This window comes from Arachis ipaensis, chromosome B3 (genome assembly GCF_059453495.1).
Source record: "Arachis ipaensis isolate K30076 ecotype BB chromosome B3, ASM5945349v1, whole genome shotgun sequence".
In the NCBI taxonomy this organism is placed as follows: Eukaryota; Viridiplantae; Streptophyta; class Magnoliopsida; order Fabales; family Fabaceae; genus Arachis; species Arachis ipaensis.
In genome coordinates this window covers 50,971,767-50,989,207 of record NC_142438.1, presented here as the reverse complement: position 1 = coordinate 50,989,207, position 17,441 = coordinate 50,971,767, and the positions used below count along the sequence as shown (strand labels likewise).

General features: G+C 37.4%; 1 protein-coding gene and 1 non-coding gene across 2 annotated transcripts; both read left to right on the top strand.

The window, feature by feature from the left end:
• Positions 1 to 1,400: 1,400 nt before the first annotated feature.
• Positions 1,401 to 2,842, top strand: LOC148570619 (uncharacterized). The gene is made up of 6 exons (XM_088507970.1): positions 1,401 to 1,544; positions 1,646 to 1,819; positions 1,970 to 2,124; positions 2,216 to 2,345; positions 2,475 to 2,663; positions 2,747 to 2,842. Exons 1-6 carry the CDS (start codon positions 1,401 to 1,403, stop codon positions 2,840 to 2,842), a joined length of 888 nt encoding a protein of 295 aa, XP_088364096.1.
• A 13,669-nt stretch (positions 2,843 to 16,511) lies between these two features.
• On the top strand, positions 16,512 to 16,619 carry LOC148570618 (small nucleolar RNA R71). The gene has a single exon (XR_015907824.1). It is a non-coding gene; the product is annotated as a small nucleolar RNA R71 (small nucleolar RNA).
• The last annotated feature ends 822 nt before the right edge of the window (positions 16,620 to 17,441 follow it).

Sequence of the window (17,441 nt, the reverse complement as noted above, 5' to 3'; positions counted from 1 at the left end):
ATTGCAGGGAGGTATGTTTTTATTATTGGATATGAGTTTGTAAATTGGGGTTTTGGAAGTAAGGAGGGAATATGTTATATGACAAGTAAAATAAAATAATAATAATAAAATCTCTTGGCAAGGTATAAGAATTGGAATTCCTATCCTAGTTATCCTTATCAAGTGTGAAGAGAATTGGATTTTATTCCCACTTGGTCAGCCTTTATTAAACAAAGGAAGGTTAAGTGGACTGATTAGCTTGATTCTCAAGTCCTAGTCAACTCCTGTGGAGAGACTAGTGTTAGAGCAATCCTAGCTAAAGCAAAATCTGCCAATTTCAATCACTTGCTGAGTTTGATAACTCAAGTACTACCAATCACTTGACCAAAGCCAAAAGGGAGAAAAATATCTAAATTAAATTAAAAGTATTAATATAAATAAAGCAAAGCAATCTTAAATCTGAAATACCTCAAATAATATTAAATAAAATATGCAGATCTTAACATGAAAAGTTCATAAGCCAATTGGGCAACATATCTAATACAAGCATTGAAGCATCTGAAAGTAAAAAGAGGAATATAAAGTAAAAGGAATATTAAACCTGGGATTGAGAGTCACTCCTAAAACTAAGAGAAGTCCTAAATCCTAATCCTAAGAGAGAGAGAGGAGAGAACCTCTCTCTCTAAAACTACATCTAAAAACATGAAAAGTGAATTATTAGAGCCTCCTCATAAATGGATGCAGTCCCCCACTTTATAGCCTCTAATCTGTGTTTTCTGGGCCACAAACTGGGTCAGAAACAGTCCAGAATTCGCTGGTTTCAAATTTTTGCCACGCTGGATTTCTGTCATTGCGACGCGGCCGCATGGATCACGCAGTCGCGTCACCTAGCGTCAGGGAAAGTATAACATATTATATATAAAATTGAAGCCCCAGACGTTAGCTTTCCAATGCAACTTGAACCGCATCATTTGGACCTCTGTAGCTAAAGTTATAGCCGTTTGAGTGCGAAGAGGTCAGGCTGGACATCTTAGCAATTTCTCCAACTTCTTGTATTCCTTCCACTTTTGCATGATTTCTTTTCATCCTCTGAACCATTCCTGCCCTGTAATCTCTGAAATCACTTAACACACATATCAAGGCATCTAATGGTAATAAGAGAGGATTAATATTAGCAAATACAAGTCCAAAGAAACATGTTTTCAATCAAAGCACATAATTAGGAAGGCAAATGTAAAACCATGCAAATAGTATGAATAAGTGGGTAAAGAGTAGATAAAAACCACTCAATTGAGCACAAGATAAACCATAAAATAGTGGTTTATCAAACCTCATTTAATCTTTATTAATTTTTTTTGTGTTCAACTTTCTTGATATTTTTATATTGATCTCCGAAGATCCGTCGGTCATATTCTCCACATATGTTTGATGATGTTGTTGGTGAGGAGAAAATTTTCAAGGTTGAAATTAATTTTGCAGTTGATCGAGATTACTCCGGGTGCTTTAAAATTGTAAATGTCTTTAGTCATAATCCGGAACCAGCTGCAACCGATGATTATATCAATGTATGATTCCTCACGTTATGTTACAACATGTTCATGCAATTTTTTTTTTCTTTTTTTCTGAATCTATGCATTGGATACTTATTCTAACCAAATTATCCCAGGCAAGGCTTCACGGTCGCATTTTTCCACCAATCTATGACACCTATTTGCAGTATGCAACTGGGGAAGATAACAAGACTCAAGTAGTGTGTGATAATTCTATTCAATCAGAAATTATTGAAGATATTATTACTGATCTTATTTCACCCAATCATTGCTATTCTAATGCTGAGAACGTATATTTTTTTTCCTCATTTGCAATAAAATCTCTTAAATCATTCGTTTTTGTTATTCTTGTTATAACATACGTTGAAAAGTTAGTAAATGATAGTTTTGTAAATTATTTGAAATTTGAAATGTTGTAATAATTTTTTCTTTGCTAGTAGGGTGGTTTCGTTTTTATTTTGGGAACTATATCATATGTTTGGAAGAATCATAAGTGGTGGTTCTCAACTTGTTTATGTGGTTCTCTTATGTCAGCTAATAAAAATATTTTATCATGTGATCTATGTCAGTTTCAATGCATTGATGCTGTCCCAAGGTGTTTTGTTCTTTAATTTTATTCTGTTTTGGTAACTAATTATTATTTCAATGTTAACTAAAATTTTCCTTGTTTTCTCATGGTTTTCAAAATTCTGCTTAAAGATTGTAGTGTCTCATACAAATGGCAACGATATATTTGTTCTTAAAGATCGTGAGGTCATACAAATAATAAAGACAAGATGCTCGAGCTTTTTGGATAATTACCCAGAGTTGAATCAGGTTATCATCCAATTGTGGTTTTAATTAGTATATAGATATAGATATAGTTAGTTTGTATCTTTTGACATTCCTAAGGAAAATATAAATTATTATTATACTATTTGTTAACTATTTTTTTTTGTTTTTTAGGGATCTTATTGCAAAGTTGTTCCATTGAAACTCATTTCAAGTCTTTTGCACAAAAAAGTTGTATTCATGGTTGATGCTAGGCCTGTGGGTTATGAGATAAATCGATCTGTGTATATTGTTCAACAAATTTGGAATGATGCCTCCGTTATTAATGTTTTTGAGGCTGCTGCTGAGATTAATGAGCATAAGGTTTGGTTGTATAGTTTTTATAATTTGTTCAATTATTAGTATTTAAAAAGATCAATAACTAAGAGGATTTCAATTTTGTTCAGAGTCATGTTCTGGTTGATTCTATGCCTGAAGTTGAAGATGCTTTCAGCCAATGTGAAAGCGATCATGAGACTGTGGAGGATCTGCATGCTTTTTAGTTTAATATGTTCAGATACTACTTTAAATTGTTGTTTGATTTATAATACAATGTTAGTGTGTTTTGAATTCTAATGTGAATATAACTATGATATTTATGTATTTAATAAAATTTCTTTTTAATTACAACAAAAGAAAATATGCGTTTATTTTACCAATTTCAAATGAACCGGTGCAATAATTAATTAATTATTAATCAGTATCCAAAAAAAGAAAAAATGATAATCGGCCAAAAAGATATAGATGCTGGTTAATAAAATGGTTTTCATTGCCATTTTTAAATGTATTCAAGCTAAGGTTAAATTTAATTGTTATTAAAAAATATATATCTTGTCTTCATTTAAAAATTCATAACATTTGAAATTAAAATTTAAATATGAAGTTAACCTTCATTGTTGCAGTTTTATTTCCTTTTAATTACAATAATATTGAATTAATCTTATCCACTATAATAATGTTGGAATATTTAGTATTGGTTTATTTTGCTTTAATTACATTATTCACTGCTCACTTGCTTTAAACATCAGAACTCATCTTCCTCATAACTTTCTCCTTCTTTACGGAGAACTTAGCCCTAGCATTCTCTTTTCTCCCCCCCCTTCTGTAGCGCATGGGTTATTCCCTGTCCATCTTCGTTTATCTATGTTATGATGTTCTTGGCCATTATGGGTTGTTCCCCCTTTGCATCACTCTCTCTTTGGCGTAACTCTCTCCGTCGATCTCTCCATCGCTGAAAGAACAGGTGGGGTTCAGATTCTCGCTGTTCTTATCTGGTGTCAGTTAGGTTATCATCCAGCCCCCTCTTCATTACTTCTTCAGTTTCAGTCTTAACGTTAGTTGTTATTTTTTTAGATTAATTTTTTTAATTTTTTTCCTGTAAATACGAGTTCACTTTCCTCATGGTTACCAATTTATTCAAATTAATTGCTGCGTTCTTGATATCTTTTTTCTTTGTGATAATTATTAACAATGGATGTTGCTTTTGTTTGGTTAATTATTCATGGTTGTACTTTGGATCTGTTAGTTAATTTTGTACATCCTCTAATTCAGTGCTACTTTGGTTTCATTTTCTAGGTTTAATTGATTTGTTTGGATAAAATATTTTTGCTATTCTTTATCTGAGTTAATTTTCTTGGTTTCTTATTGTTGTCTTCTTGATTTAATGATTGGGCTCAAAAGTTGATTAATTTCATTAATATTTTGATGTTATTAATAGAGATGGATTGCTAATTGTTGGTTTTTGAGTTAACTATGGTTGACTATTGTTAATGTCCAGATCTAACTTCCTCTTATTGAATGGTGTTTCTTTGATTTCTTTTTAAGCAAAGAGGTGAACATCAAAGTGTTGAACGCTGGCTATCTATTCATATTTATCAATTTTCAATTTCAATAATGCAATCTATGTTTCTGATTGCCAATAAGTTGACATGTGTTCTATTTCACCAGTCATACTTTTCGGGAACAGTATTATTATATAGTCAAAGATAGGATCAATCAGTAGGTATGGTTTCTTTATAGATAGATAGATAGATGTATATAGATTTATAGATAGGTTGATATGACATAGCTATATTATATAGAGGTATGAGAATATCTAATTTAATTACCTATGGACACATTGAATGTCATATGTCAATCAATCAATCAATCTAGCCAAGGAGTTCAATAAAAACGTATTCTACAAGGTTTGCCTTACAAACTTGCTCATTTCTCTGCTATAAGTAGTGATGAGGTGATGGAGTATTGTGGAGATTTTTCAAGAGCTATCACTTGTTCCTTAGTTGCCTTTTTTCCTTTGCATTCCCTTCCATTGAGATAAGACTCAGATCCCACACAGTTTTCTCTTGCCGAGATTTTGTTTTTTTTTTGTTTTTTTCATCCACATTCTTTCATCTTTACTATTTAATGATAAGATGAGTCTTACTATTGATCCTCTTGAGAAAATCTCTCCATGGAAGGAAGCTTGGAGTATTGAGGCTAAGATCTTGACCATTTGGGAAGATGCTAGCATTGTTAATGAAAATATGCAGAAACTCTTACATATGGTCTTGATGGATAAGCAGGTGAGTATGTTTTTGTGTGTGTGTGTGTGTATGTGTTTGTTATATCAAAAACTCACTTTTTAGTTAACTAAATTCTGTATTTTAAAATTGTGTATATGATAAGTTTTAGCATGTAATATGTCATGGTATGAGAAAAAGATACACAATTGTGGTATCATTTAAAAAGTGTAGCCTTAAGTATTTTAGAAATCACTTATAAAGCATAGCCTTATCTAAATATCTATGAATACACTTTTCTCATCAAAGGAAACGTTTTTAAAGAGTAGCTTATTTATTCTGTTTCAGGTGCGCTTTTAAAATGTCTCCTAATATGAGAATCCTCAATAAACACTTAATAAAAAAAATTTGTTGGCCCTCTCCTTCACACACACAGCAGTGCAGCACACACTCTCATCCTCACTCAACATACACAAACACGAAAGAGAGAAGAAATCAGAGAGGAGAAGGGAAGGAAGGAAAGAGAGGACGACGCCGCTAGGGCTCCGCCGCCGTCGCCGTCGTTGTTGAGCGCCAGTGAGAGAGAGAGCTTGAGGATGAGAGGAAACGTGATGGAGGAGAGAAAAAGGAGGTGCTCCGTCGCCACTGAAGCTCCACCACCACTGCTAGAGCTTGTTTTAGTCATCGTTCTGCCACCGTCGAGCTTCTGTGCCCCCGCCGAGGAGCTCGAAGGGAGGAAGCAGGGATGTATCGCCACCTTCGTGCTTTGTCGCGGCGCTGCCGTCGACTGGAGCTCGCCGTTGAGCTGTTGCACCGTCTTCAAGCTATTGCGTCGCCGCTCATCTCTTCACTGTCACTGCTCAACACCATCGTCGTATCCTCTGTCACCAGGTAAGCATTATATTCTCTGTTCTGCATCCTCTCTTTCTTGCTCATTCTCTAACTCGCTCTCACTTTGTAGTTCGAAGGTGTGTATGATTTTGATAGTGATGATGAACTGCAATGGCTAATTGAGATACAGAAGGTATGTATCAATTTTCAATTGGTTCTGTGAATTATTGGGGGTTTTGGGTTCTAATTTTAGGTTTTCTAATTTTGGGGGTTTCGCCTTCTAATTCTCAATTTGTTATGATTCCTTTCTGTGTTTGGCATAAACGGAAGCAATAGGTGCTGGAAATTTCATACGTGCATGCTAAACTAGGGAAATCATTCTGTAGGAAAGTGTCGAGCTGCAGGAGTTTTCATTGGGTTCATGCCCTCCTAGTGTGGGTCTTCAAGGGATGCGATGGTCAACTATCGTTGATCAGGTTTTACTTCCTTCACATTTCAATATTATAACCTGAAAAATAGTAGTTTTGGATATTTTATTAAGAATATTTCACATGATTAGGTTTTGATTCAGACACAAATGAAATGAGCATTTTCTTGGTATTTCACAGCGAGTCCTAAAACTGGGTTTAGATTGGGACACAAATGAAATGAGTATTTTGATGTTTGCTAAGCTTGCAAAGCCATTGATCGAAACTGTTGGGATTGTGATTAATAGTCTTCATATCAAGGTTGATGTGTGTAAAAGCAATGTTCACATTTTGAATTTTGAAGAAGCAAATTTAGAGAAAAAGAAAACGTGGATATCTTATCTTTACTTCTGGCGCTATGAACTATTAAACTGATTTTCATGCATTAATTAAAAACATGGTTTGGTGCTTTATCTTTTTGTTATTAAAATTCATATTCATTTTGCAGCTTCTATTTACACCAATCCTGGATGGAAAAGCACTTTTGTATTCATTTGTATCCTGAATGGCCTGGTGTTTCTTCTTGTCTGGTGTGTTTCTACTACGTTTGATTTAATATAATTGTTGTAAGAAAAATAATAAAATTTGAGTTGTTGGTGCGCAGAAATTGTGATTACACTTTGATTATGTAAAATTAATCGCTCTTTCTTTCCCTGGTAATGGCGCCAAAAACATGATGCCAATACCATGGTTCACAACTTCGCACAACTAACCAGCAAGTGCACTGGGTCGTCCAAGTAATACCTTACGTGAGTAAGGGTCGAATCCCACGGAGATTGTTGGTATGAAGCAAGCTATGGTCACCTTGTAAATCTCAGTCAGGCGGATATAAAATAGTAATCGGGTTTTCGAAAATAATTAATAAAACAGGGATAGAAATACTTATGTAAATCATTGGTGAGAATTTCAGATAAGCAAATAGAGATGCTTTCGTTCCTCTGAACCTCTGCTTTCCTGCTATCTTCATCCAATCAGTCTTACTCCTTTCCATGGCTGGCTTTATGTAATGCATCACCATTGTCAATGGCTACTTTCGGTCTTCTCTCGAAAAAATGATCCAAATGCCCTGTCACGGCACGGCTAATCGTCTGGAGGCATCACCCTTGTCAATGGTTACATCCTATCCTCTCAGTGAACATGGTCAACGCACCCTGTCACGGCACGGCTATTCATCTGTCGGTTCTCGATCATACTGGAATAGGATTTACTATCCTTTTGCGTCTGTCACTACGCCCAGCAATCGCGAGTTTGAAGCTCGTCACAGTCATTCAATCATTGAATCCTACTCGGAATACCACAGACAAGGTTTAGACTTTCCGGATTCTCTTGAATACCGCCATCAATCTAGCTTATACCACCAAGATTCTGGTTAAGAGATCTAAGAGACACTCATTCAATCGAAAGTAGAACGGAAGTGGTTGTCAGGCACGCGTTCATGGGGAATGATGATGATTGTCACGTTCATCACATTCAGGTTGAAGTGCGAATGAATATCTTAGAAGCGAAATAAGATGAATTGAATAGAAAACAGTAGTACTTTGCATTAATCTTTGAGGAACAGCAGAGCTCCACACCTTAAACTATGGAGTGTAGAAACTCTAACGTTAAAAATACATAAGTGAAAGGTCCAGGCATGGCCGAATGGCCAGCCCCCCTGATCTAAGAACCAGGCATCCAAAGATGTCTAATACAATAGTAAAAGGTCCTATTTATAATAAACTAGTCACTAGGGTTTACAGAAATAAGTAATTGATGCCTAAATCCACTTTCGGGGCCCACTTGGTGTGTGCTTGGGCTGAGCTTGAGTGTTGAACGTGTAGAGGTCCTTCTTGGAGTTGAATGCCAGCATTTGTGCCAGTTTGGGCGTTCAACTCTGGTTTTGGATCCTTTTCTAGCGCTGGACGCCAGAATTGGGCAGAGAGCTGGCGTTGAACGCCAGTTTGCGTCATCTATTCTTGACCAAAGTATGAACTATTATATATTGCTGGAAAGCCCTGGATATCTACTTTCTAACGCAATTGGAAGCGCGCCATTTCGAGTTTTGTAGCTCCATAAAATCCACTTCGAGTGCAAGAAGGTCAGAATCCAACAGCATCAGCAGTCCTTCTTCAACCTCTGAATCTGATTTTTGCTCAAGTCCCTCAATTTCAGCCAGAAAATACCTGAAATCACAGAAAAACACACAAACTCATAGTAAAGTCCAGAAATGTGAATTTAACAAAAAAACTAATGAAAACATCCCTAAAAGTAACTAGATCCTACTAAAAACATACTAAAAACAATGCCAAAAAGCGTATAAATTATCCGCTCATCACAACACCAAACTTAAATTGTTGCTTGTCCCCAAGCAACTGAAAATCAAGTAGGATAAAAAGAAGAGAATATACTATAAATTCCAAACTATCAATGAAACATAGCTCCAATCAGATGAGCGGGACTTGTAGCTTTTTGCCTCTTGAATAGTTTTGGCATCTCACTTTATCCATTGAAGTTCAGAATGATTGGCTTCTATAGGAACTCAGAGTTTAGATAGTGTTATTGATTCTCCTAGTTCAGTATGATGATTCTTGAACACAGCTTCTTTATGAGTCTTGGCCATGGCCCTAAGCACTTTGTTTTCCAGTATTACCACCGGATACATAAATGCCACAGACACATAATTGGGTGAACCTTTTCAGATTGTGACTCAGCTTTGCTAAAGTCCCCAATTAGAGGTGTCCAGGGTTCTTAAGCACACTCTTTTTTTGCTTTGGACCTTGACTTTAACCGCTCAGTCTCAAGTTTTCACTTGACACCTGCACGCCACAAGCACATGGTTAGGGACAGCTTGGTTTAGCCGCTTAGACCAGAATTTTATTCCTTTAGAAGAATTATTTGATGTATGGGGAATTGACTTCATGGGACCTTTCCCACCATCATACTCAAACACTTATATTCTGGTGGCAGTTGACTATGTATCAAAATGGGTTGAGGCCATTGCCACACCCACCAATGATACTAAAACAGTGCTGAAGTTCCTCCAGAAACATATCTTTAGCAGGTTTGGTGTCCCTAGAGTACTAATCAGTGATGGGGGCACTCACTTCTGCAATAAACAGCTTTACTCTGCCATGGTTCAGTATGGAATTCGCCATAAGGTGGCTAGTCCATATCATCCACAAACTAATGGGCAAGCTGAAGTCTCTAACAGAGAATTAAAGAGAATCCTAGAACGGACAGTAAGTATCCGTAGAAAGGATTGGGCACGGAGCTTGGATGATGCTCTGTGGGCTTACAGAACAGCATTCAAGACCCCTATAGGGATCTCTCCATACCAACTTGTGTATGGTAAGGCATGTCACCTGCCCGTGGAACTGGAACATAAAGCCTACTGGGCAACCAGATTCCTAAACTTTGATGCCAAATTAGCAGGAGAAAAAAGATTGCTCCAGCTAAATGAGCTAGAGGAATTCAGATTCACAGCTTTCGAAAATGCCAAGCTTTATAAAGAGAAATAAAAAAAGTGGCATGACAGAAAGCTGTCATCTAGAATCTTTGAGCCAAGACAGAAGGTTCTGCTGTTCAACTCTAGACTCAGGCTATTTCCCGGGAAATTGAAATCCCGGTGGAGGGGACCATACGTGATTACAAGTGTATCACCTTATGGTTATGTGGAGCTTCAAGATATTGATTCTGATAAGAGGTTCATTGTCAATAGACAGAGAATCAAGCATTATCTTGAAGGCAACGTTGAGCAAGAGTGCTCAAGGCTGAAGCTAGACTAAAAGCTCAGCAAGGTCCAGCTAAAGACAATAAAGAAGCGCTTGCTGGGAGGCAACCCAGCCATGGGGCATCAATCCTCCAAGCATTTTGCCCCATTTCTATTTTTATTTTTATTTGTTTATATAAAGTTCATTGATAACAAGGTAAAGAATCAATTGCATAAGTTCACAGGGTTACAGAAAGAATCTGCACACAAAACAGAGAAAAAGAGCTCACTGGCAAGAAAACGCCAGTAAGGATAGCAATCTGGCGTTCAACGCCAGAAAAGGGCAACAACTGGGCGTTGAACGCCCAGGAGAACAGCATTTGGGCGTTGAACGCCCAAAACAGGCAGTGTTTGGGCGTTCAAACGCCAGGATGATGGGGAGGAGGCAAATTCATTTTTCTTCATATTTTTTCATTCCAATCTTGATTTTCTTACTTCAATTAATGATTTCTTGCATAAACATGTTAAGAACCCTGATTTCTAAAATCCCTAATTTCTAAAAACCCTACCTTAAAAATATCAAATATATCTTAATCCATAAGCACAACCCCTCTTTGCAAATTCAATCCAACTCTTTTCAAATCTTTTTAAAAAACAAATCTATCTTTTCAACTCATCAATATCTTTTTCAAAATCTCCAATTTATCTTTTTCAAAAAAATAAAATCTAGATCTATCTTTTTCAAAAATCTTCTCTTATCATATCTTCTATCTTATCTTTTCCAAATCAATCTTTTTTATCATATCTTTATCTCTTTTTTTTTTCGAAAACCCACCCTCCCTCCCTTTAAATTTGGGTTCGGCCTCCCTCCCCTTCCATCAACAATTGCACCTAGCTCTCCTTATATCCCTCTCCTTTCTTTTCTTTTGCTTGAGGACAAGCAAACCTCTAAGTTTGGTGTGCTTATCCGTGATCACTAAGATCATGGCCCTTAAAGGAAAACAACCCACTCCAAGAGGCAAGAAAGAGAGTATTCCAAAACCACTTTGGAATCAAGGGAAGTTCTGAACCAAGGAACACTCAGACCATTACTACAAAATAATGGGTCTAAGATCAGTGATCCCGGAAGTTAAGTTCGATCTGAAAGAAGATGAATATCCGGAGATCCAAGAGCAAAATCAAAACAGCATGCTCTGCAAACTGCTCAGGGAACTAGAGGAGCAAGGGCGTGTGACTTAAAGGAACTGAAGCGTCAGGAGTTATCTCTTGAAGGACCAAGCACCTCACAGACTAGAGGAACATCCACTTCCAAACCTCAAGGTTGTTGAGTTCTAATCTTAGCCTTAACTCTGTGATAATTGTTCTTATTTTAGTTTTACCTTAGGAGTCATATAGTAGTAATTAGTATCTATTTTGATTTTATCTCCAATTAAGTTATAGTCTATTTTTCTCATCATCAACAAACATGAATAAAATAGTAGATCTTTTGAATAAGAGGCAATAAAATTTCGAGTTTTTAATAAGAGAAATTCTAATTAGTTACATGTGGTGGCAATGCTTTCTGTCTTCTGAATGAATGCTTGAACAGTGCATATGTCTTTTGAATTTGTTGTTTAAGACTGTTAAATTTGTTGGCTCTTGAAAGAATGATGAACATGAGACATGTTATTGATAATCTGAAAAATCATAAAAATGATTCTTGAAGCAAGAAAAAGCAGCAAAGAACAAAGCTTGCAAAAAAAAAAAAGAGAGAGAAAGCAAGCAGAAAAAGCCAAAGCTCTTAAAACCAAAAGGCAAGAGCAAAAAGCCAATAGCCCTTAAAACCAAAAGGCAAGGGTAATAAAAAGGATCCCAAGGCTTTGAGCATCAGTGGATAGGAGGGCCTAAGGGAATAAAATCCTGCCTAAGCGGCTAAACCAAGCTGTCCCTAACCATGTGCTTGTGGCGTGAAGGTGTCAAGTGAAAACTTGAGACTGAGCGGTTAAAGTCAAAGTCCAAAGCAAAAAGAAGAGTGTGCTTAAGAACTCTAGACACCTCTAATTGGGGACTTTAGCAAAGCTGAAGTCACAATCTAAAAGGTTCACCCAAGTATGTGTCTATGGCATTTATGTATCCGGTGGTAATACTGGAAAACAAAGTGCTTAGGGCCACGGCCAAGACTCATAAAATAGCTGTGTTCAAGAATCATCACACTGAAATAGGAGAATCAATAACACTATCTGAATTCTAAGTTCCTATAGATGCCAATCACTCTGAGCTTCAATGGATAAAGTGAGATGCCAAAACTGTTCAGAAGCAAAAAGCTACTAGTCCCGCTCATCTATTTAGAATCTGAGCTTCACTCAAAAACTCTGAGATATTATTGCTTCTCAACCTATTAGTCTTCTATTTTATTTGTCTAGTTGCTTGAGGACAAGCAACAATTTAAGTTTGGTGTTGTGATGAGCGGATATTTTATACGCTTTTTGGGGTTAATTTCATATAGTTTTTAGTATGTTTTAGTTAGTTTTTAGTTTATTTTCATTAGTTTTTAGGAAAAATTCATATTTCTGGACTTTACTATGAGTTGTGTGTTTTTCTGTAATTTCAGGTATTTTTCTGGCTGAAATTGAGGGAGCTGAGCAAAAATCTGATTCAGGTTGAAAAAGGACTGCTGATGCTGTTGGATTCTGCCATTTAGAGTTCTGTAGCTCCAGAAAATCCACTTTGAGTGCAGGGAGGTCAGAATCCAACAGCATCAGCAGTCCTTCTTCAACCTCTGAATCTGATTTTTGCTCAAGTCCCTCAATTTCAGCCAGAAAATACCTGAAATCACAGAAAAACACACAAACTCATAGTAAAGTCCAGAAATGTGAATTTAATATAAAAACTAATGAAAACATCCCTAAAAGTAACTAGATCCTACTAAAAACATACTAAAAACAATGCCAAAAAGCGTATAAATTATCCGCTCATCACAACACCAAACTTAAATTGTTGCTTGTCCCCAAGCAACTGAAAATCAAGTAGGATAAAAAGAAGAGAATATACTATAAATTCCAAACTATCAATGAAACATAGCTCCAATCAGATGAGCGGGACTTGTAGCTTTTTGCCTCTTGAATAGTTTTGGCATCTCACTTTATCCATTGAAGTTCAGAATGATTGGCTTCTATAGGAACTCAGAGTTCAGATAGTGTTATTGATTCTCCTAGTTCAGTATGATGATTCTTGAACATAGCTTCTTTATGAGTCTTGGCCGTGGCCCTAAGCACTTTGTTTTCCAGTATTACCACCGGATAGATAAATGCCACAGACACATAATTGGGTGAACCTTTTCAGATTGTGACTCAGCTTTGCTAAAGTCCCCAATTAGAGGTGTCCAGGGTTCTTAAGCACACTCTTTTTTTGCTTTGGACCTTGACTTTAACCGCTCAGTCTCAAGTTTTCACTTGACACCTGCACGCCACAAGCACATGGTTAGGGACAGCTTGGTTTAGCCGCTTAGACCAGGATTTTATTCCTTTAGGCCCTCCTATCCACTGATGCTCAAAGCCTTGGGATCCTTTTTAGTTGCCCTTGCCTTTTGGTTTTAAGGGTTATTGGCTTTTTGCTCTTACCTCTTGGTTTTAAGAGCTTTTGGCTTTTTCTGCTTGCTTTTTTCTTTTTCTTTCTATATTTTTTTCGCCTATTTTTTTTTCTACAAGCTTTGTTCTTTGCTGCTTTTTCTTGCCTCAAGAATCATTTTTATGATTTTTCAGATTATCAAATAATATGTCACCTTGTCCTCATTCTTTCAAGAGCCAACATATTTAACATTCTTAAACCACAACTTCAAAAGACATATGCACTGTTCAAGCATACATTCAGAAAATAAGAAGCATTGTCACCACATCAATATAATTAAACTAAGTTCAAGGATAAATTCGAAACTCATGTACTTCTTGTTCTTTTGAATTAAAACATTTTTCATTTAAGAGAGGTGATGGATTCATAGGACATTTATAACTTTAAGACAAAGTTACTAACTACTAATGATCATGTAATGAAGACACAAACACAGATAAGCACATAACATAGAAAACGAAAAACAGAAGAAATAAGAACAAGGAATGAGTCCACCTTAGTGATGATGGCGTTTACTTCTTGAGGAACCAATGATGTTCTTGAGCTCTTCTATGTCTCTTCCTTGCCTTTGTGGCTTGATTCCTAGTGATTTTTGGTATTTCTATCCTCAGTTGCTTCCAATAACTATGTGGAGGGAAGTGCATCCCCTGAGGTATCTCAGGGATCTCTTGATTTGCAACCACATATTCTACCACTGAGCTATAGATCCTTTACATAATTGTTTTACCACACTAAACTTAGAATGTTGCTCGCCCTCAAGCAAAAGAAGAAGGAATAGATGAAGAAGAAGATGTGGAAAAAAACTAGGATTATGAGGAAGGAAGGTGGGGATCCTGTGGGGGCCACAGATCCTGAGATGATCCTGTGAGGTCTACAGATCTTGAGGTGTCAAGGCATTTACATCCCTGCACCAAATTAGGCATGCAAAATGCCCTTGCACACAACTCTGGGCGTTCAGCGCCAGGTTGGTGCCCATTTTGGGCGTTCAACGCCCATTTGTTGCCTATTTCTGGCGTTGAACGCCAGAACCATGCCTGTTCTGGGCGTTCAGCGCCAGCTCCTCTCCAGGGTGCAATTCTGGCGTTCAGCGCCCAGATGATGCCCATTTTGGGCGTTCAGCGCCCAGATACTGCCCATTTTGGGCGTTCAGCGCCAGAACCATGCTCTGTTCTGGCGTTGAACGCCAGGCAGATGCTTCCTCCAGGGTGTGATTTTTCTTCTGCTGTTTTTGATTCTGTTTTCAATTTTTATATTTATTTTGTGACTCCACATGATCATGAACCTATAAAGACATATAACTAAGAAAAATATAGTTAGATAAATAAAAATTGGGTTGCCTCCCAACAAGCGCTTCTTTAATGTCAATAGCTTGACAGTGGGCTCTCATGGAGCCTCACAGATGTTCAGAGCATTGTTGAGACTCTCCAACACCAAACTTAGAGTTTGGATATGGGAGTTCAACACCAAACTTAGAGTTTGGTTGTGGCCTCCCAACACCAAACTTAGAGTTTGACTGTGGGGGCTTTGGTTGACTCTGCTTTGAGATAAGCTTTGTCTGCTTCCTCTCCATGGATGCAGAGAGAGATCCTTGAGTTGTAAACATAAGGTTGTCCTCATTCAATTGAAGGATTAATTCTCCTCTGTCCACATCAATCACAGCTCTTGCTGTGGCTAGGAAAGGTCTTCCTAGGATGATGGATTCATCCTCTTCCTTTCCAGTATCCAGGACTATGAAATCAGCAGGGATGTAAAGGCCCTCAACCTTTACTAACACGTCCTCTACTTGTCCATAAGCCTGTTTTCTTGAATTATCTGCCATCTCTAATGAGATTTTAGCAGCTTGCACCACATAGATTCCCAGATTCTCTATTACAGAGAGGGGCATGAGGTTTATCCCTGAACCAAGATCACACAGAGCCTTAAAGATCATGGTGCCTATGGTACAAGGTATTATGAACTTTTCAGGATCCTGTCTCTTCTGAGGCAATGTCAGTTGATCCAGATCACTTAGTTCATTGGTGAACAAGGGAGGTTCATCTTCCCAAGTCTCAATACCAAATAATTTGGCATTTAGCTTCATGATTGCTCCAAGGAACTTAGCAGCTTGCTCTTCAGTAACATCCTCATTCTCTTCAGAAGAGGAATACTCATCAGGGCTCATGAATGGCATAAGGAGGTTCAATGGAATCTCTATGGTCTCTATATGAGTCTCAGATTCCTTAGGTTCCTCAGAGGGAAGCTCCTTATTGATCACTGGACGTCCCAGGAGGTCTTCCTCCTTGGGATTCACGTCCTCTCCGTTCCTCACAGGTTCGGCCATGGTGCTTATGTCAATGGCCTTGCACTCTCCTTTTGGATTCTCTTCTGTATTGATTGGGAGAGTACTAGGAGGGATTTCAGTGATCCTTTTACTCAGCTGGCCCACTTGTGCTTCCAAATTTCTAATGGAAGACCTTGTTTCATTCATGAAATTCACAGTAGCCTTAGATAGATCAGAGACTAAGTTTGCTAAGCTAGATGGATTCTGCTCAGAATTCTCTGTCTGTTGCTGAGTGGATGATGGAAAAGGCTTGCTATTGCTAAACCTGTTTCTTCCACCATTATTAAAGCCTTGTTGAGGCTTTTGATCCTTCCATGAGAAATTTGGATGATTTCTCCATGATGGATTATAGGTGTTTCCATAAGGTTCACCTAAGTAATTCACCTCTGCTATTGCATGGTTTTCAGGATCATAAGCTTCTTCTGCATAAGAAGCCTCTTGAGTACTGTTGGATGCAACTTGCATTCTATTCAGACTCTGAGAAATCATATTGACTTGCTGAGTCAATATTTTGTTCTGAGCCAATATGGCATTCAGAGTATCAATTTCAAGAACTCCCTTCTTCATAGGCGTCCCATTACTCACAGGATTCCTCTCAGAAGTGTACATGAACTGGTTATTAACAACCATGTCAATGAGTTCTTGAGCTTCTGCAGGCGTTTTCTTTAGGTGAATGGATCCACCTGCAGAAGTATCCAATGACATCTTTGATAGCTCAGATAAACCATCATAGAATATATCCAGGATGGTCCATTCTGAAAGCATGTCAGTAGGACACTTTTTGGTCAGTCCTTTGTATCTCTCCCAAGCTTCATAGAGGGATTCACCTTCTTTCTGTCTGAAGGTCTGAACGTCCACTCTAAGTTTACTAAGCTTTTGAGGAGGAAAGAACTTGGCTAAGAAAGCAGTGACCAGCTTATCCCAAGAGTTCAGGCTATCTCTGGGTTGAGAGTCCAACCACACTTTAGCTCTGTCTCTTACAGCAAAAGGGAAAAGCATGAGCCTGTAGACTTCAGGATCTACTCCATTAGTCTTAACAGTATCACATATCTACAAGAATTCAGTTAAGAACTGAAAAGGATCTTCAGATGGAAGTCCATGAAACTTGCAGTTCTGCTGCATCAAAGAAACTAGCTGAGGTTTCAGCTCAAAGTTGTTTGCTCCAATGGCAGGAATGGAGATGCTTTTTCCATGTAAATTGGAATTAGGTGCAGTAAAGTCACCAAGCATTCTCCTTGCATTATTATTATTTTCGGCTGCCATCTCCTCTTCCTGTTCGAAAATTTCTGAAAGATTATCTCTGGATTGTTGTATTTTAGCTTCTCTTAGTTTTCTCTTCAGAGTCCTTTCAGGTTCTGGATCTGCTTCAACAAGAATATTCTTGTCCTTGCTCCTGCATATATGAAAAAGAGAGAACAGAAAAATAATAATAATAGGGGTCCTTTTTACCACAGTATAGAGGTCCCTGTGTGAGTAGAAGAAAAGAAGAAGAAGAAATTCGAACACAGATGGAAGAGGGGGTTCGAATTTGGGTGAGATGAAGTGTTAGTAGATGAATAAATAAATAGAAAGAGATAAGGGAGAATAATTTTCGAAAATTATTTTGAAAAAAAGGGTTAATGATTTTCGAAAATAGTTTTTGAAAAAGGTTAGTAGTTTTTCGAAAATTCAAATAAAAAATAAAATAAT